A 20,630-nucleotide genomic window follows, 5' to 3' on the forward strand; every position below is an offset into this window, starting at 1 on the left:
CAGTTCCTTCTGGAGTGCTGCTAAATTTATTATACAGACCTATCCCAGAAGATATTTTAGCTTAAAAAGAATCAAAACTTGGCAGTCATTGGTATCTATGTACATTTCTCCTTCCCAGGAGAAGCCTGGACAAGGAAATGCCACTTTGCACACATGGAAAAGCCAAACATTGGCAGCAGGGTGGGAATGGAGTTAAAACACATAAAACCATAGCAGGACAGCTTTTCCAAAGTGAAATCATTCCAGCAGCAGAACCCCCGTGCTCTGAACAGCAGGTGCTGAACAAGACATCCGTGAAGCCCATCAGATGGAAAAGCAGGAGGTGCTGAAGAAAACATCCACAGAGTCCACCAGATAGAAAAGCAGGAGGTGCTGAACAAGTCATCCACAGAGCCCATCACATGGAAAAGTAGGAATCCTGCTCCTCACTGGAGCAGGACGAGTTTGGCGGCTCAGCTGTGAAGAGCTTCCCCACCACGGGGGCCGGGGTCACTCCTGCAATGAAAACAGGGATTGTCAGGGGGTGTCCCAAGGGAAATGGGACACAGCTGACGGTGATGGAGAAGGAAGGGAAGGAGCTGGCAGTGCAATACTCACTCTGGGTCCTGCGGGACGCCGGTGTCTCGTGCACAGCTCGGGCCTGAGGGAGGGAGGGAAGGAAGGGAAGCGGCTCAGCCAGGGCTGGCGCCAGCTCAGGGTCCCCATTGCCCAGAATGCCACAACTTTCCCTGAACCACAGGCACAAGCTGCTCCCAGGACCAGCGGGTTTTATGGAAAAGCCAAAGGAGCTGCAGAGGCTGGGAGAGTGGAAGAACTGCTACCTAAATTCAGGGATACAAGGCTGACTTATGGTCACTGGGTGATCCTTGTGGGGCCCTTATTGTACCTCAGGATATCCTATGGCTATTGTTCCTTTTCCCACTGTTCAGAGGAATTGACCAAGAACCTAAAGACCACAGAATTCCAAAGCAATTCCAAATCCTGACTAAAAGCAATGGACTTAATCCTGACAATGAAGAGCTCCCTCCTCACAAAGGAACTTCTCTCCACAGCAGCAGATACCAAACCCAGGGAGGTTCCCATTTTCCATGCAGAGCACACAGGGGGCTGTGATCCCAGGATTGTGTCTCCTGTGGCCAAGCTGTGCCTGGCTCAGGTGGCAGTGGCAGAGCCAAGGAAAGCAGCATTACCGGCTTCTTCTTGACCTTGTCCCAGGTGCCTCTGCTGCCCCGGGTGTTCTTCTGCAGGTGGAACACGTGCCGGTCGTAGTCACTCCTGGGCACAAGGGAGCAGGGCTGGGAGCCTGCCCTGGAACCCTCTGCAGGCAGCCAGGGAGCCCCAGAGCCCCAGGGAACGAGCAGGGCTGGGCCACGGGCTGCACATCCAGTGCAGGGATCCCACTGAGCCTCATCCCAGTGCAGGGATCACACTGAGCCCCATCCCAGTGCAGGGATCCCACTGAGCCTCATCCCCATCCCAGTGCAGGGATCCCACTGAGCCTCATCCCAGTGCAGGGATCACACTGAGCCCCATCCCAGTGCAGGGATCCCACTGAGCCTCATCCCCATCCCAGTGCAGGGATCCCACCCAGCCCCATCCCCTTCCCAGTGCAGGGATCACACCCAGCCCCATCCCAGTGCAGGGATCACACTGAGCCTCATCCTAGTGCAGGGATCACACTGAGCCCCATCCCAGTGCAGGGATCACACTGAGCCCCATCCCCATCCCAGTGCATGGATCCCACTGAGCCTCATCCCCTTCCCAGTGCAGGGATCACACTGGGCCCCATCCCCATCCCAGTGCAGGGATCACACTGAGCCCCATCCCAGTGCAGGGATCACACTGAGCCCCATCCCCATCCCAGTGCAGGGATCACACTGAGCCCCATCCCCATCCCAGTGCAGGGATCAGGAGTGTCCACTGAGCCCCATCCTCAGTGCAGGGATCCCATGCCCCATCCCAGTGCAGGGATCCCACTGAGCCCATCCCCATCCCAGTGCAGGGTCACACCAGCCCATCCCCATCCAGTGCAGGATCACATGAGCCCCATCCAGTGCAGGGATCCCACTGAGCCTCATCCCCTTCCCAGTGCAGGGATCACACTGAGCCCCATCCCCATCCCAGTGCAGGGATCACACCCAGCCCCATCCCCTTCCCAGGCCCAGCCCGTGTGACACAACCCCAGTGGCTCCAGGCTCCCAGATGTTCTGGTTGTCAGAGCAGAGCCTGAAGCCCTGGCTGAACAGGGCAGGACTGAAGGCTCTGCTGAGGCTGAAGGCCAATCCAGGGCCATTCCCGGGGCTGGGAGCTGAGCAGCTCCAGCAGCACACAGGCTGCAGGGAACAGCTTTTCCCAGGCTAAGCAAGGCTGCAGGAGAGGTGGAAGCGAGCTGCTGTCCCAGCTCCAAAGCCACCTTTCTCAGAGACAAAAAGGGATCCTGGGCAATGCCAAGGCTCACAGAGAGCTGCTGGAAGAGCTCCTACCTGTTGATGGGGACCAGCATTCCCGGGCTGATGTGCTCACACTGTGGGGTTCTCACAGGGGGAAAGAGGCCTGAGGAGGGGCTGAGCGGGAGCTCCGAGAGGGTGAAATCCTCGGCGTCCCCGTCGTGGCTCCCTCGCAGTGCTGGCAGCTGTGGGGCCGCCCCAGAGCTGTCAGTCACTCACCTGAGCCTGGAGTGCCTTTCCCCCCTCTCAGCGCTCCCTCCATTCCCTCCTGCCCTGGATCTGAGTCCCCTGTCCCTGCTGAGGCACAGCCCCAGCCCCGTGCCCAGAACGGGACACGACCCTGCACCTCCCCCTTGGTCTGAGTGCCCCTCCAGATCCTGCCCAGCACTTGGCCCAGGGCTTGTGGTGCTGCCACACCCTCAAAAAGTCATTTCTGGTTACAGTCCCAGGACTGCTCAGAAGGACGATTGCTCAGGTGGTGCTGTCACCATGCAGAGGCTCCTCCCAGCCTGTCCAACCTTCTCACTGCCACCAGCCAAGGGCTGCTACAGCACGTGAAGGCAAGAAGCCCCTTCCCACCGGCCCCCAGGACTGTACTGGTGGAACAGGAGCAGCCCCCTGGCACACCCAGCAGGAGAGCAGTCCCACAGGAGCTGCTGTCCCAGGCTTACCTGGACCCTCCTCTTCTGGAAGGGAGTTGCACAGAAGACGTCGTCGTGGTTGTCCTTGGGCAGGTGCTCCAGGAACTCCCTCATCTGCTGCTTCCGTTTGAGGGTGCCCACCTTGGCAGTGATCACTGGCTCCTTCTTATCTGCAGGATCTGACCAGGAATTGTCTCAGACAGCAGCCATGGGGTTAAAATTCACTGCCACAGGCAGTGCCACAGCCCAGTCCATCCTCAGGTGAAATCTCTTACAGCTTCTTTAGGATGCCTTTGAGTTCTCACACAGTTTCTGCTTTCCAAAGCAGTTTCCCCACTCCGTCTCCAGGGGAGGGTCACTGCAGAGCCCCCCAGGGTCACACACAGGGTTCATTGTGACTGTGACAGAAGTGAGCTCACGTGTGCCTTGCAGAGAGCAAACCCACAGCAGGGTCCCCGTGCCAGCGAGGCTCAGAGCTCTGCTGCTCAGGGACACTGCACTGAAGGCGGGCTCAGGAATGCTCAGCTCACCCTGTGTCCATGGCAAACCTTCACCCAAGCCAGCCCCAAGTGAAGCTGCAGTGTGGGGATGGCAAACTCCAGACAATGGGACCAGACTGGCCTTGGGCATCCAGGGACCCAAACCCCACCAGGACAGAGCTCTGCAAGGAGCTCGTGACCTGCTGGGCCTCCAGGAGCCTCTCAGGATGGCAAGAGCTCTTTCCCCTGAGGGGTGAAGGCCAGAGAGTCTTCCCCTCATGCCAACAACTGGAAAACTCTACAAGAGGAAGGTTCTTTCCTTTCTCTTCTTGTCACCTCAGTCATTCATGACATTCTCCAACCTCCACAGCAAAAGGTGACCTGGCTCACTGCCACATCCTGATGTGCTCCTGTGGATTTATCCCATGGGAGCAGAATTGGTGACGCTGGAAAAGCCCTCCCAGCCCATCCAGTCCAACCCTTCCTCAGCACTGCCCCATGGCCCCAAGTGCCACATGCACAGGGCTTTGAAATCCCCCCAGAGACGGGCACTGCAACCCTCCCTGGGCAGTGCCAAGGCCTGAGCCCCCTTTCCGTGGGGAAATTCCTGCTGTGCCCACCCTGAGCTGCCCCGGCCCAGCCTGAGGCCGTTCCCTCTGCTCCTGTCCCTGTTCCCTGGAGCAGAGCCCGACCCCCCCGGCTGTGCCCTCCTGGCAGGAGCTGTGCAGAGCCACAAGGGCCCCTGGCCTCTTTGCTCCAGGTGAGCCCTGCCCGGCTCCTCAGGGATTCTGCAGCCCTGCCCGGCCTCGGATTCTGCAGCCCTGCCCGGCTCCTCAGGGATTCTGCAGCCCCTGCCCGGCTCCCTCAGGGATTCTGCAGCCCCTGCCCGGCTCCTCAGGGATTCTGCAGCCCTCCCAGCCCTCAGGGATTGCGCCCTGCCCGCTCCTCAGGGATTCTGCAGCCCCTGCCCGGCTCCTCAGGGATTCTGCAGCCCCTGCCCGGCTCCTCAGGGATTCTGCAGCCCCTGCCCAGCTCCCTCAGGGATTCTGCAGGCCCTGCCCGCTCCTCAGGGATCTGCACCCTGCCGGCTCCTCAGGGATTCTGCAGCCTTCCAGCTCCCTCAGGGATTTCCCCTGCACCAGACTGGCTGCCCCTTCTCTCAGGCTCCCCCCTCAGGGATTCTGCAGCCCCTGCCCAGCTCTGCTCCCTTCCCTGGGCATGCTCCAGCCCTCAGTGTCTGAATGAGAATCATTTACCCCCCACCCAAGCCCCAGACAGAAGGTGCTGGTACCTTTGCTCTCAGCTTTTCCCGCTGTGGTTTTCCTGGGCTGCTGTTTGTTGGCTCTGCCCTGCTGCTCCTCCAGGAACTTGCCCTGGCACTCCTGGGCCGAGCGGGAGCCCACGGCCATGGCCACCTCCTGCCAGAAGCCGCTCCTGTGCTTGGGGAACGCCGCGATGGCCCTGGGGGACAGCAGGGACACGGTGTCACCTGTGGGGCACAGCTCTGGGAACTGCACTGAGGCAAACTGGCCTGGCCTCTTGTTGCCCCCCCTGGATCCCTGGCAGTGCCCAAGGCCAGGTTGGACATTGGGGCACCCTGGGACAGTGGGGGTGTCCCTGCCATGGCAGGGGTGGCACTGGGTGGGGTTTGAGGTCCCTCCAACCCAAACCATTCTGTGATCCTGTGCTGTCTTTTATTCAGAACAGGCAAATTTATTTAAACACCCTTAACTGACAGATGTGTCACAAGATAAATTTCCTGCTCACTTGTGCAGGTCCCCTCAGACCTGAGCTACTGCTCATCTAAAAGAGCTAAACCCAAACCTGGCCATTTTACACTGTGTCTATGAAATATTGCCCAGTGGTTTAAGTAATTGGATGATGGATTAATTGATTAATTGAACACCCTTGCAGTTAACCTGCTCACAAACCACATCATGTTTAACCTGTTACTGCAGTTTGGGGAGGGAACCTGCTCCTCTCACCTGTGGCCCTCACCATATTATACTGATGTTTCACTTGTGAAGAAAAGTAATAGGGAATAATAATTCTAATTATTATTAGGGAATAAAAAAAAGGGAACTGAATGGAAATATTTCTAATAGGAAATTAGAACACAACCCCCCAATCCAGACCATCCAACCCCTGCTGATGCCTAAGGGAAACTTTTCCTCTGAGCACAGAATGAGCCCTTACTTGTGAAGCTTCTGTAATTCCTTCTCAGACCAGTCATCACCTGGCCTTGCAAAGAGTTCCAGAGGTTTCTGCCCCCTCGTGTCTCTGGGTTTTGCTGCTGCAGGCCTGGCAGTGTTGGGGCCTCCATGGTTTGTTTTCACAGGGGGTGCTGTGGCGTTGGTGCCCTCGCCGGGCATCTCCTCGGGCTCGGTGTCGGAACGGAGCCGGTGCCTGGCAGGGCTGGCACTGCCCCGTGCCCTCGTGGCCCGGGCAGGCAGGAGGGAAGCACTGGACTCAGAGGATGCTCTCCCTTCAGAAGGGGGCTCAGACTCCTCACTGGACCAGGGCCCACTCAGCCTCACCAGCACATGCCGGGAGGGCTTTGCTGTCCTTTGGCCACAGGCCTTGCTTGCATCATCCCTGGAACCTCTGGAGCCAGAGCAAGGATTCCGCTCTCGAGACTCTTTTGGTTTCAATATAGCCTTCTTCTTCCTCCTGATCAGCAGTGGGGTGTCCTCACTGGACTGCTCCTCCTCATCCTCTGAGGGCTGCTGGGTGAGGAGAATCCTGTCCTTGGCTGACCTGAGGGAGTTCCTGTAGCCCTGCTCGTACATGCTCAGCCCTGCAGATGCTGCTGCTCTCCCTGCTGCCCCCGGGGCTCTGCTGCCGTGCTTGTTCAGCTCCTTGGCCTTTGAGGAAGCGCCCCTGGCAGGGAGCTGGGCTGGTTTGGGTTCTGTGCCCCTCATTCCAGGATCATTCTCCTCCTCATCCGACGGGACCTGCCTGCCCTTCCTGCTGCTGCCAGGCCTGGGCTCCCCTCGGGGAGCGGCTCCTCCTCTCTCGCTGCTTTTCCCTGCAACAGAGGGAGGAGGCGGAGCCGTCAGGGTGCAGGGCGGCTCCTGCCGTGCTGGCAGCACAGGCACCTGCACCCCCTCCAGAGCTTTACCTGCCAAACTACAAACTCAGAGCTGCTCTCAAGGGCTCTCCGAAACTCTACTGACTGAGCAGGCACATCCCCAAAGCTCTGCTCTGCTCCAGAGAGCTTTTCTGCAGGAAACATTGCAGCTGCTTAAGAGAGAAACTTCTGCTTTATATTCACATTCTTCTCAGGCTTCTATCACCACCCAGATTCTACTAAAACCAATTTTTTATTAAAAACTCTGTTAATAGATTTTTTTGCCAACATTTTCATTGTTTTCCATCCACGTTAAAAAGCAAAGCCAGGCCTCCAGGTCACTGGATTGGTGAACTCCAAAAAGTCCAAATCCCTTCATTTCAATTTCCATTTCTATGTCCCCATTATGTAATTAACAAAGTGATTTACACACATAGTTCTTGTTTGGAGCTGTGAAACTCCACATGAATGCTACTCTGCTGATTCTTCAGAGAAAAAGCAGTTGATCATTAAAATATTTGAATAATTTCTTTGCATTAACAGACCCAACCCTACTTCTCCAGCATCCACTCACAAGTCCACTGATTCCATCAATAACTTGAAAATAGAAAAAAAAAATAGTTTTTACCTTTACTTTGGCTTTTTGGCATTTCCTTTGTTGTCTTCATGTCTTCCTTTTGTTTATTCTTGGAGATGAACCTGGTCTTTCTTTTGGGTTTTTCACTACTAGGGATCTTCAAAATAAAACAATTGACTCTAAAATTAATTTCATCTCCTTTTCTCCAGGCTGAGCCCCTTTCCCAGCTCTGTTCCCTTCCCTGGAAATGCTCCAAACCCTCAGAGTCTCTCTTGCAGTGAAAGGCCCAGAACTGACCCCAGGATTTGAGCTGGGACCTCACCAAATTCCTGTCTGATACAATCACCTTTCAAAACACCCCCAGTTTTTTCCCCAGAAAGAATTCCCCATTTTGTCAGATCTACAGACCACAATTACCTCATAATATGGACATAAGACTATTTTTTGGTGTGTTTTCTAATATTTTGATCACGTTTCCAAGATTTCCTTTCCCTTCAGGGGTGTCTAAGAGCTGCCCCTGTTCTGTTCCCCACCTGGCCAAATTTAATAATTCTATTTCAGTCACACTTAAGAGGCTCTTACCAGGTTCAGATAATCCACCCATCCATTTTGTATGGTGACATTGAGCCCCTGATCCACAAACTCCCTCTGGCCACACCAGTAGCTCAGGGGGGGTTTGACGAGGCGCCCGCTGCGGGTGTACACCGTGCTGGAGCCATTCCTGGAGCTGGGACTTGGTGTCACCACTGCAAGGGAAAAATGCCCAAGGAAAGAAGAGTTTATTCTCAAATATTGCATGGAAAATTCAGTTTAGCAGAGGAACAATGTTGTGTTTAAACTGGACTACAAGGGAAATGTAAAATGTACCCAAAGTTGTTCTTTTCAAAGCATTGTGATAGAAATGACAGGACTGAAGTAAGAAGCTTCCCAAATTATAAACTTTACTGTGGTGAACTTTTCACTTTTACTTTGTTTAGAAGGTTATAAATGCTGTGAAAGTTGTTTGAGGAGGGAAAATGATAAAGCAAAGTTGTTACATGGAGCAGCTGCTCGCTGAGACAAATGAGGGTGAAAAATGAATGGGAGTGATGAGAGAAAAGCATAAAAGCTTTTGCAGTGCTGGCAAGAAAACCTGATTGCAGCAGTAACAAACAGCACAGTGGGGTTAGGGAAAGGCCCATTGGACAAAGAGCCCAGAAAAAGTTAAAAGTTAAATCTGAGTCAAAGCCCAGAGCTGTCAGTGCCTGTGGCAAGGCAGGGACTGCACTCGAAGGCTGAGCCAAGCCAGGGGGCTTTTACAGCTCTACAGCCGATTCCTGCAAACACAGGCAGCACAAGGAACCTTCCCACAGCCCACTCCAGCCACCCCCAGGCGTCTTTTCCAAAGGAAAGGATTGGTAAATACTCACAGATGTTCTCATGGTTCTCTGGTGATACCTCATAGGTGGCGTTCCTCAGTGCAGGTTTCCTGGCTTTGCTCACTGAGCCTCCTGCAGGTTCCAACACATCAGTTCCCTCCACAGAGTCATTCTCCTCATTCTCCTCATTCTCCTCCCCACCACTCTCTTGAGCTTGTTCTTTCCTGAGGGTTTGGAGTTTGAGACAAGAAATAACAGCCACTGAGGGAGCTGTTTGTTAATAACCAGGGAAGATTGAAGCCCTGGTGGGCCAGCACAGCACAATGGTTTCATGCCCACATCTAAAACACTTCACACCCCTCTGGTGTAACACCCTCAAAAAAGTCTCAATGAACACTTAGAACACTGCAGGGATAGAGAATCTCCAAAGAACTTACCTCCTCCTTTCCTCCAGCAACTCCTCCACGTACTCCTTCCACCTTCTGGAGAAGCCAAACGTGAATTTCTTGATGAAGCGGTAATGGAACCCTGGGGGAGCACAGGGACAGGAAAGCAGCTCAGCAGGGCTGGCACCCCTCAGGGCACACAAGGAGCCCAGAGAGCAGGGCTGGCACCCCTCAGGGCACACAAGGAGACCCCAAGAGCAGGGCTGGCACCCCTCAGGGCACACAAGGAGCCCAGAGAGCAGGGCTGGCACCCCTCAGGGCACACAAGGAGACCCCAAGAGCAGGGCTGGCACCCCTCAGGGGACACAAGGAGACCCCAAGAGCAGGGCTGGCACCCCTCAGGGCACACAAGGAGCCCAGAGAGCAGGGCTGGCACCCCTCAGGGCACACAAGGAGCCCAGAGAGCAGGGCTGGCACCCCTCAGGGGACACAAGGAGCCCAGAGAGCAGGGCTGGCACCCCTCAGGGCACACAAGGAGCCCAGAGAGCAGGGCTGGCACCCCTCAGGGCACACAAGGAGCCCAGAGAGCAGGGCTGGCACCCCTCAGGGACACAAGGAGCCCAGAGAGCAGGGCTGGCACCCCTCAGGGCACACAAGGAGCCCAGAGAGCAGGGTTGGCACCCCTCAGGGCACACAAGGAGACCCCAAGAGCAGGGCTGGCACCCTCAGGGGACACAAGGAGCCCAGAGAGCAGGGCTGGCACCCCTCAGGGCACACAAGGAGACCCCAAGAGCAGGGCTGGCACCCCTCAGGGCACACAAGGAGCCCAGAGAGCAGGGCTGGCACCCCTCAGGGCACACATGGAGACCCCAAGAGCAGGGCTGGCACCCCTCAGGGCACACAAGGAGCCCAGAGAGCAGGGCTGGCACCCCTCAGGGGACACAAGGAACCCAGAGAGCAGGGCTGGCACCCCTCAGGGCACACATGGAGACCCCAAGAGCAGGGCTGGCACCCCTCAGAGGACACAAGGAGCCCAGAGAGCAGGGCTGGCACCCCTCAGGGCACACAAGGAGACCCCAAGAGCAGGGCTGGCACCCCTCAGGGCACACAAGGAGCCCAGAGAGCAGGGCTGGCACCCCTCAGGGCACACAAGGAGCCCAGAGAGCAGGGCTGGCACCCCTCAGGGCACACAAGGAGACCCCAAGAGCAGGGCTGGCACCCCTCAGGGCACACAAGGAGACCCCAAGAGCAGGGCTGGCACCCCTCAGGGCACACAAGGAGCCCAGAGAGCAGGGCTGGCACCCCTCAGGGCACACAAGGAGCCCAGAGAGCAGGGCTGGCACCCCTCAGGGCACACAAGGAGCCCAGAGAGCAGGGCTGGCACCCCTCAGGGCACACAAGGAGCCCAGAGAGCAGGGCTGGCACCCCTCAGGGGACACAAGGAGACCAGAGAGCAGGGCTGGCACCACTCAGGGCACACAAGGAGTCCCAAGAGCAGGGCTGGCACCCCTCAGGGCACACAAGGAGCCCAAGAGCAGGGCTGGCACCCCTCAGGGCACACAAGGAGACCCAAGAGCAGGGCTGGCACCCCTCAGGGACACATGGAGACCCCAAGAGCAGGGCTGGCACCCCTCAGGGCACACAAGGAGCCCAGAGAGCAGGGCTGGCACCCCTCAGGGCACACAAGGAGCTCAAGAGCAGGGCTGGCACCCCTCAGGGCACACAATGAGACCCCAAGAGCAGGGCTGGCACCCTCAGGGGACACAAGGAGCCCAGAGAGCAGGGCTGGCACCCCTCAGGGCACACAAGGAGCCCAAGAGCAGGGCTGGCACCCCTCAGGGCACACAAGGAGCTCAGAGAGCAGGGCTGGCACCCCTCAGGGCACACATGGAGACCCCAAGAGCAGGGCTGGCACCCCTCAGGGCACACAAGGAGCCCAGAGAGCAGGGCTGGCACCCCTCAGGGCACACAAGGAGCCCAGAGAGCAGGGCTGGCACCCCTCAGGGGACACATGGAGACCCAAGAGCAGGGCTGGCACCCCTCAGGGCACACAAGGAGCCCAAGAGCAGGGCTGGCACCCCTCAGGGCACACAAGGAGCCCAGAGAGCAGGGCTGGCACCCCTCAGGGCACACAAGGAGCCCAGAGCCTGTTAAACCCAAAGAGCAGAGGAACTGACCCACACAATCCCACCCAGCACACTCCAGTCAGTCACTCAGCCCTAGGAGACCTCTGCAGCCCTAGAGCCACTCTGCTCACAAGCCTTATGCTGCTACTTTTCCTTCTCAGAATATTAAAATAGAAATAAATATAAGTTCTTAGCAAAGAAAGTAATAAAATCTTCAAGTCAGAGAGCAGCCAGAGCAGGTATTTATCAGCAGGGACCCCAGTGCTGCAAGTGAGAAGGAAACACTGAAGTCACAGACACTTCCTTGGGCCTGACAGAGCCAACAGTGAAGGTGTGCTGGGTAAAAAATGGTGCAACACACCTGGGGCACACCTGTGTTAGGAGCAGTAATGCTGAGGGAATGGCTGGGGCTGGAAGTGGGTGGAGATCAGGAAAGGCTCTTCTTCCCCAGAGGGTGCTGGCACTGCCCAGGGAATGGGCACAGCCTGAGGCTGCCAGAGCTCCAGGGGGGTTGGACAGCGCTGCCAGGGATGCCCAGGGTGGGGTTGTTGGGGGTCTGGGCAGGGCCAGGGGCTTGGGATGATGATCCTGGGGGTCCCTTCCAGCTCAGGATATCCCCTGACTCCAACTATTCATTCCACCCATGCCACAGGGTACCTCTGTGTCCTCAGAGCTGCCTAAGAGCACTCACAAGTGTCACAGACATCTTTTATGGAAAACCCTTTCCTTAGGATTTTTCCTCCTGAGAAGCTGAAAGGCCTCAGGAATAAAATGCAAACAATGGTTTTTTGCTGCCGTGGGATGCAACAGGTGCATCTGGGATTGGTCTCATGTGGCTGTTTCTAATTAATGGCCAATCACAGTCAGCTGGCTCGGACAGAGAGCTGAGCCACAAACCTTTGTGATCATTCCTTCTTTTTCTATCCTTAGCCAGCCTTCTGATGAAACCCTTTCTTCCATTTTTTTAGTATAGTTTTAATGTAATGTATATCATAAAATAATAAATCAGCCTTCTGAAACATGGAGTCAGGTCCTTGTCTCTTCCCTCATCCTGGGACCCCTCTGAACAGTCACAGCCAAGCAGCTCATTCCCAGCCAGTGTGCCAGAGGAGCACACAGAGCACAAATCCTGTATTTGCACTGCACGAAAACCCCGTTTCCTTACAAACCCACATGCTCCAAACCAAGCTGAAGCAGTTTATAATTTGTAAGGCATTCAGAAGCAGCAGCTCACCTTCCCTCCTCATGGCAGCAGAGTCAATCCTGCCCTGCAGCAGGTACACGGCTCCCGAGCAGGTCTGCACCTGGTTGTGAGTGACGCGCTCCGTGACGGCGCTGCTGTGCCACAGCTGCTGCCTCATGTCCCTGCCAAGAGACAACACACATCACTGCCAGCAAGGATTCCAGGCTGGAATGCTGGCACTCCATGGAGGGGTGGGCATCCCTGTTTTCTGAGGGATTCAGGTGCTGCAGGATGTGCTCTGGGCTCAGGTTTCCTCTCTCAGCCTGGAACTGACACAGCTCTGGCCTGGGGCAGGGGACAAAGTGAACGTGTCACTGCTGCAGGTGTCACTCGTGGGACAGCAGCCCAGCCTGGGTGGGGCTTGGAGCAGCCTGGACAGTGGGAGGTGTCCCAAATAGCTCTGGACAGTTTGGGCTTTGAGGTCCCTCCCAACCCAAACTGTCCAGAGCTATTTGATATTTGATTGATTTCTCTGAACCTTTCTGATTATCTCAGCACAGGACTCTGGAATGAGCTCCCCAGCAGTTCTGGGTGCTCTCCCTCTCCTGCCCACACAAAGGAATTGTGTCTTCCTTGATAAAGCAGTCTAAGCTCTGCACCATTACCTCATGTTTGGTGTCCATGGTTTACTTTACAGTAAAATAAAAAACTGGTTCTTACTTCCTTTTCCCTTCCACACAGATTGCCGTGTTTCCAGCCAGCACTTTAATCCTCCAGCTGCTCAGGCAGATGTTTTTCTTTCCCAGAAAAAAAAAGAACATAAATAATTTAGAAGTATTTATTAGCCAGCACTCCTCAGTGATCAGATCCAATAACAAAAATAACTCTTTCAACATCTCCTAAACTACAAATCTGGAATATTAGAGGATACCTGATCCTCAGCTCAATCCTGAAGGTGATTTGGTTTAATTCAGGAAAAACATCAAACACTCTTGGCCATGGTGAGGGAGAACAGAACAAGTCCCCTGCAATCCCAGATTTCCCCAGGGAACCCCAAGGACTTTGCCAGGATGTCCTCAGAGAGGGAAGGATCTGCAGGCTGCACACTGCTCTCCTAGGAAAGGATTTGCTCCAGTTAAACTGAACAGGAGCCTGGGTGATCCACAGGAAAGCCAAGCTTTCCTGGCACATTCTGGATGGATTCATGCCCAGCTGGGAGAGGCCTCTCCTCCCTGGAGCTGAGCAGGCAGCCAGCAGCTGGCAGGGCCCATGGCCACACCATGGCTTGTACACACTAAGCCAAAAGTGCTTCTTTTACACAACAAACCCCAAGCCCTGAACACCTGTCATCTTGGAGTATGGAAAAAAGGAACCCTTTGCATGGGGAAATATACTGCCAGAATCTAAAGGAGTAACAGTTTACCCTCCTTTCAGTATTCCTGGCTTGTGACAAGAAAAAGAACTTTTGGTGTTATTGAGGAATTGCTCATTTGCCCTCAAGGATTATTTTCTCCCACCTCTTTGTGTGCTTTGCCAGCAGGTTGGTCAGCAGGAGCTTTATCCAAAGGGACCTTGGGGTCTTCTGCCCACTTCTGCTTCCTTGGAATGTGGACTGGAGAGGAGAGCAAGATGCTACAGACGGGCTGCGAGGGGTTTGCAGGATTGGTCTCTGGTGCCTTTTCCACTGCTGGAGCAGCTGGTTTTCTGCTGGGCTGCAGCTCTCTCCTGTCCTCATGAAGCTCTGTACATTTTGCTTCTGCATTTCTCCACCTTCCTTTTGCCTGATCCCCATTTTCCCAAGGCGGGGATTTCACTTGCAGAGGAGAAGCCACTGTCCTTTGAGGCATTTCTCCATCAGCATCCACCTCGACAGATTCCACCAGGAAAACATCCACATCATCCTTATCAGAGTCCAGCTCCCCTGCAGGCCCATTCCCTGCCTGCACTGAGGCATCCTCTGCACCTCTGCAAGGAGGAACATTCTGCTGCCTTTGGGTTGAAGGTGGTGTAGCTGCCCATTTAAAGGGAAAAAAAAGGAAAACCAAAGAAATTAGGGCTATTTAAGCATGAGGGCATGCTTAGATAAAGGAATAACAAAGAAATTAGGGCTATTTGAGCATGGGAACATGCTTAGATAAAGGAATAACAATGAAATTAGGGGAACAGGCTGCCCAGGGGGTGGGGGGACCCATGCCAGGAGGGATTCAAAGCCCTGTGGATGTGGCACTTGGGGACAGGGGACAGTGCTGGGGGGACTGGATGGCCTCAGAGGTTTCCCAGGCCCAGCAATGCCAAGGTTCTCTGTCTGGAGGGGTTTGTGCAGTACCTTGGTGCTGCTGCTGCTGCCACTTGACCCGCAGGAAGAACTTCTGGGGGGTTTCCAGCACGGGAGGCTCTGCTGGGGGCACTTCCAGGGGCTCCATCCTGGGAGTCTGAGGCAAAACTGGCTCTGGAAAATAACCAGACAAACAAACCCCAAACCCCTCTTTCCGTTTGGGGAAGAAAAACATTTTCATGGGGGTGGGGGGGGGGGGAGAAATATGATTTTTTAATATGCTGTTTATTAAAAAAAAACCCCACAGAATCCCAGAAAGGTTTGGATGGGAATCCATCCCATCCCATGCCACCCCTGCCATGGCAGGGACACCTCCCAGTGTCCCAGGGTGCCCCAATGTCCAGCCTGGCCTTGGGCACTGCCAGGGATCCAGGGGCAGCCACAGCTGTGCCAGGGCCTGCCCACCCTCATTGTAACAAAGGGTCACAGCCAGCTTGGTGCCAGCTGCAAACCTGCTGAGGCTGCCCTGGATCTCACATGGCAGGGATAAACATATTAAAGACAAAAGCCAGCAGGAGGAGCCCGGGAGAATGCCCCAGTGGGATTTCAAACCCTTCCCTTCCCTGCACAAACTGTCAGGAACAGTTACAGCAATTTGTTTTGATTCTTTTAGTTACAAGGTGGTTTTGAAGGTGTTGCACGGGCCAAGCCCACTCATGAACACAGCAGAGGGAACAATTAGTGCCAGAGTGAGGGAGAGGAGGAGGAGGAAACCAAAAGGGAGGGAATCCTCTATGATACAGAGCAGGGAAGAGACCTCAGCACTGCTACAGACACATTTCAGCACTAAAAAACCCTCACCACCCAACTTCTTTTAATCTCAGCACCTGGGGTGCAACCAGCGCTGGTGCCAGTGTTTTTTACACCCACCAGTGGTTTTTACACCCACAAGGGGCTCTGGCTGCTTTTCCCAGATCCTGAAAGAGCCATGAATGGGACACAGAGGGAAAACGTTCACACCTGAGACAGCTCTCCTGGAGAAGCTGTGGAACAATGATTGCTTCCCACGTGTGCCCAGGCTCGGGTGTGATGGGTGTTGGTGTCAAGGCTTTGTCTCTCCATGGGCGTTCCAAGGACAAAAGGATTAAGGCAATGGGCAGCAGCACTGAGAGCTCTTTCCTTTCAAGAGATGACTCTAGTGTGCTCCAAAATAATAAAAACCGTCTGGGAAAACTATTAATAATTCCTGCCATTTGGGACTGCGGACTGGTGCAAAGAATTAAAAGGTTTAGGGGAATGTGAAAATCAGGGATGCCACTTCCTGCAGCGCAAGATGCCTGCAAGTTCTAGGAACTAAACTCAGGTTTACACCTTTATGCTTTTTATTCCAGGCGTTCTGAAGGCAAACACACCGTTCTCACGGAGTCACCGAGGGCTCGTGGAACTCACCTGGTCCCGGCTGAGCGCTGCCCGCCCCCCGGGCCGTGTCGGGCCAGTGCTGCGGGGCCGCGGGGCTCAGGATCACATCGCGGGCGATCCTGCGCCGCTGCTCCGCCCGCGCCTTCATCCGCTGGAAGATCTTGGCCGGCGACTCCTGCCCGGGCGGCTCCGGAGCGCGGCGCTTCGGGGGCCGCTCGGGGCCGCGGCCGGGCCGGCACTCGGGGCCAGGCCGGCACTCGGGGCCGGGGCCGGGCCGGCACTCGGGGCCGGGCCGGCACTCGGGGCCGGGGCCGGGCCGGCACTCGGGGCCGGGGCCGGGCCGGCACTCGGGGCCGGGGCCGGGCCGGCACTCGGGGCCGGGGCCGGGGCCGGGCCGGCACTCGGGGCCGGGCCGGCGCTCAGTTCCCGCGATCTGCGGGCCCGACGCGCGGCTGTCCGCGGCCGTGCCGCTGGCCTGGCCTGGCAGGAGCTGCTTCAGCGGGGTGAGCGTCCCGGCGGGGATGCTGTTGAGGGACACCGAGCGGAGCGGCGGCTCTCCCCAGGCGGAGGGGCGGCTGGGGGTGGCGACGATGTCGCAGACTCGCCCGCGGCGCTGCCGGGTGGATCGCAGTTCCCTCATGGCTGCGGATCGGCCTCGCCACTCCAGCGGCGCTCCCGGGCCGGCCCCGCTCCCCTCACGGCGCCCCGCGCGCAGATTCGAGCGCAGCCGCCGCGCCCGCCGATTGGTGGAACGGAGCGCAACCGCGGGCCGAGACCATCTCGCGCGGGTGCGGGGGGTGCTAGGAAATAAAGCCACTGCCGGACGGCGTTGAGGCAGGCGGCAGCAGGCCCGGGCTGTGCCTGAGCTCCCCTCTCTTCCGCACGGTGGTTCGGTCCGCCCGTGGGCGGGCTCCGCGGCCGTTAGCGCTGACGCGGAGCGAGGCCGGGGCGGGGCTGAGGCGGGGCCCGGGGCGGGCTGAGGCGGGGCCCGGGGCGGGCTGAGGCGGGGCCCGGGGCGGGCCGAGGCGGGGCTGAGGCGGGCCCGGGGCGGGCTGAGGCGGGCCCGGGGCGGGGCTGAGGCGGGGCCGAGGCGAGGCAGCGACTCACAAAAAGCTCCCGGAGCGGGGTCGGGTGTGCTTTGTGTTCGCTGGAGTCTTTTCGACGTGCGGGAGCCGGCCGAGCCGCAGGAGGGATAGGACGGGGTCGGGCAGAGGCACAGCCCGGCTGCCTCAGCCCCGAGCGCGGCCGGGCGGGCTCCAGGGTGAACAACGGGAGGTGCGAGGGGCCGGAGCGTCGTCTGGGCCCCAGTGAACGTTCAGGGTTGTCAAAAAAACCCATCAGTGCACGCTATTGATTGATAAATAGTAGATTTAACTAGCGCGCTGGAGGTCTGGCAGGCTCTGGTGTGTCCCGGCTGGAAGGTTCTGTATTAGGGGTTCGTAGTTCAAGTGGACTACAGAGGAAGTTACTTGAATAATGCATAAAAAATAGAGGATAAATCATAATCCCAGGTGCACCCAGCACCTGGTTCTCCCTGCTAACAAGCAGCCGCAATGGGATCAGGTGTGTCTGATCCTAAATTAGTCCCAGCAGGTGGGGGAGAAACTCAGCTCTGGGTAAGAAATTGCTTCAGTGTGTGCCGGTTAATAATAAACAGCTGTGTTAAAAACAAGGTGTCATTCTGGGGTCCTGTTTGCTACTGTGCAGCTTGTTACAGTAATGAAAGGCTGGGGGTTCATTACAGGAGGTGCGTGTGCTAATTAGCAGGTCAGTTAATAAAGCAGGCAGGGAGCTGAGGAGAATGAGCCCCCAGGGATGCAGTGCTGGGATCAGAGGCAGCTGAGTGCCGCCTATTTCATAAGGATCCCTTCATGGAAACACAGAAGGGATCTCTGATTTCCTCTCCTGCCATTTGTCATTGGCCTTGGCTTCCTGCTGGAGCCTCCCAGGGAAGAATGGGGCTGGCAGATCTGTGGGTGGGATAGGGAAGGAGACCATGGAAAAGTTACAGCGGGGATAACAAGCTGTGTTTAGGTGTTACATCAGTGAAATGCCTGTGGTCTCTGATGCAGACTTCATACAGGTGGCATGGCTTCATTTGTCCTTAAAAAGCCTAAAAAACACCATTCAATCCCTAATTTACTCCTTATATTTAATGATATCTCAGTGCTCCCATAGTTTCTTATCTCCTTATCTACTCAGCTTTTTCCTAAACGATCAAAGCAAAGAAAATTTGTTTTGCCCCAGCTACTTGCAGAAGCCATTATTGTGCTTCCTTTCAGGAACAAAAGAATCCACAGGAACTCAAGTGAGGAGAAATTCCTTCTTTCCAGGAACAAATGGCTGTGTGAGATCCGTGGGCGTGATTTGGGCAGGTGTGAAATTCCTGCAAGTTTGGTTGGAATTCCTAAGCTTGGTCAGCGTGGCTGAGCAGGTCCCCTCTTGTTTGTGTTACCTGATGCCAGTGGAGCTTCCCCAGTGGAATCCCAGATTTGCTGGGCTTGGAAGGGACCTTAAATCCCCCCCAGTGCCACCCCTGCCATGGCAGGGACCCCTCCCACTGTCCCCAATGTCCAGCCTGGCCTTGGGCACTGCCAGGGATCCAGGGGCAGCCACAGCTGCTCTGGCAATTCCAGCCCAGCCAGGAATTCCCAATTCCCAACATCCCATCTAAATTTCCCCTCTGGCAGAAATACTCTATTTTTTTTTTCCATAAATGGCATTTCTTGAATAATTTTTAAGCTTGCTGTTTGTTCCACAAAGGAAGAGAATCAGGCCCGTTATTCAGAGAAGAAAGACTGATCCAGACTAAGCAGGAAAAGCTGTTGGGGATACAAGAGTTAATTTGATTTTTGAGTGTGGGTGGTTCTGGGGCAGAGCAGGTGCCCCTGGAGACAATGAATGCAAATTCAGCTCAAGGCCTCTGAGTGACTTCTCAGCCTCATCAGCTGCTCCTGCTGTGGGTTTAAAAGGAGAAAAGTGAATTTTCCTGGGATTTATCCATGTGGATCACAGCAGTTCCCAGAAAGGGCCTAAAACCGGGAGTGAGTCCTGCTGGTTTCCCTTTGGGAAGGTGGCTGATGCCAATCAAAACCTTCATGGAAAAATAAAAAAAAGAATTAATCATGGGGCAAGGAGGATGATTGCATTGTAAGGAGTTTTCCAAGCCCCCCTTCCAGACTTCTGCTCTTTAGTTCCCAGTGGAGGTGCAGAAATTCAACCCCAAAGTCTGTGGTGTGCATTGTACAGCCCAGCCACCTCAGTGAGATCTGTGGGGTGGGGTAAAATGGGCAAAAACCCCCAACCCCCCTTGCATGCTGTTTTTATGTGTTTTTTCTTGGAAATATTTAAGGTTTTCCCCTTTTTTTTTTGGCATGTTCCTTTGACAAGTCTTGTCAATTAATCAATCCTGTAAATTATATATATTAAATATAGAGTTGTAAGAATAATGTATATTCAGCATTTGGGGATCTTAAATCAATTCATTGCATGTCTGGAAGCAATACCCAAAATGTTTCTTTTGTTTGGGGCAGCTGGAAGAAAATACTTCTATTTCATACATTTATACATATATAGGTTAGGTTTATTAGTGACTTTAAAATGCAGAAATACAGAATAATCTTCATTAAACCTGAGGAAACCTTTTCCTGCTGGATTTCATTGTATCTCAGGCTGACAGAACACCCCACACTGTGCTTACAGTGTTTTATTCTTATTTCTTCTTTTCCTGCTCTGGGTTAGGATTATTTATGTTCTCAGCCAGCAGCTCAGGGGGTGGAAGGAGAGAATGGGAAAGGAGGTTGTGCTTTAGGGATAGCAGAAAAATAATTAATTAAAAAAAGAAGAATTATTATGAGCAGATGTGCCCGGGCTGGGGTTCCCTTTGTGAGGAGTGAAAAATGCCAATCACTTGTTTTTGAAACTTTTAAGAGTTTAATAATAATAAAATGATTATAAAAATAGTAATATAAGAGAATTAAGGGAATTAATACAGCATCACTTTCGAACACAACACATATAATATTCATTTGAATATTTCTGAAAAGCCAATCATAAAATGCACATTTTTCACAAGGTGGAATTTGCTGCCTACCAGAGGTGGGTGCCGGACTCCGGGGCTCTGCAGGTGTGTGAAAAACACCAATCACTTGTTTTTTAAAATTTAAAAGTTTAATAGTAATAAAATGGTTATAAAAATAGTAATATAATTTAATAATAGTTTGGACAATTAGGATTAGGACAATATGAGACAATAAAAACAAATGGTTGTGGACGGTCTGGGTACCTCTTTCTGGGCAAAATAAGCCTGACAAAGGCCCCACGTGAACAGAGGATTAACCCTTAAAAGCAACAGCCTGTTGCATATTCATACAGCTCATCCATGATGCATAAATTCCATTCAAACACAGGATCCTGGCTGGGCAGTGTCAGCTTCTTCCTCTTCTTCAGGGCTGAGGAGGCAGGAAGAACTCAATAAGAGAGCAATGAATTCTCTTTCTTTGAAACATTCAGGTGTCCTGTGGCTGCTATGTCGCTGTGAGTCCTCTCTTTACAAAAAATATCTTACATTGCGTAGTTTCTATTTTAACATTATGTTATAACCTAAAACTCTGTTTAATACACTACTTAAGAGAATTAACACAGCATCACTTTCGAACACAACACATAT

General features: G+C 54.5%; 1 protein-coding gene across 1 annotated transcript; it reads right to left on the reverse strand.

The window, feature by feature from the left end:
• Positions 1-16,246, reverse strand: MIS18BP1 (MIS18 binding protein 1). The gene is made up of 16 exons (XM_064716004.1): positions 15,992-16,246; positions 14,594-14,716; positions 13,785-14,278; positions 12,988-13,064; positions 12,319-12,449; positions 9,010-9,100; positions 8,624-8,796; positions 7,797-7,960; positions 7,266-7,371; positions 5,764-6,595; positions 4,859-5,028; positions 3,119-3,267; positions 2,484-2,632; positions 1,191-1,275; positions 598-640; positions 1-495 (listed from the first exon to the last, which is right to left on the reverse strand). Exons 1-16 carry the CDS (start codon positions 16,107-16,109, stop codon positions 398-400), a joined length of 3,003 nt encoding a protein of 1,000 aa, XP_064572074.1. The 5' UTR covers positions 16,110-16,246; the 3' UTR covers positions 1-397.
• Between the last annotated feature and the right edge of the window lie 4,384 nt (positions 16,247-20,630).

The sequence above is a fragment of the Zonotrichia leucophrys genome, chromosome 5 (assembly GCF_028769735.1).
Source record: "Zonotrichia leucophrys gambelii isolate GWCS_2022_RI chromosome 5, RI_Zleu_2.0, whole genome shotgun sequence".
Classification (NCBI taxonomy): domain Eukaryota; kingdom Metazoa; phylum Chordata; class Aves; order Passeriformes; family Passerellidae; genus Zonotrichia; species Zonotrichia leucophrys.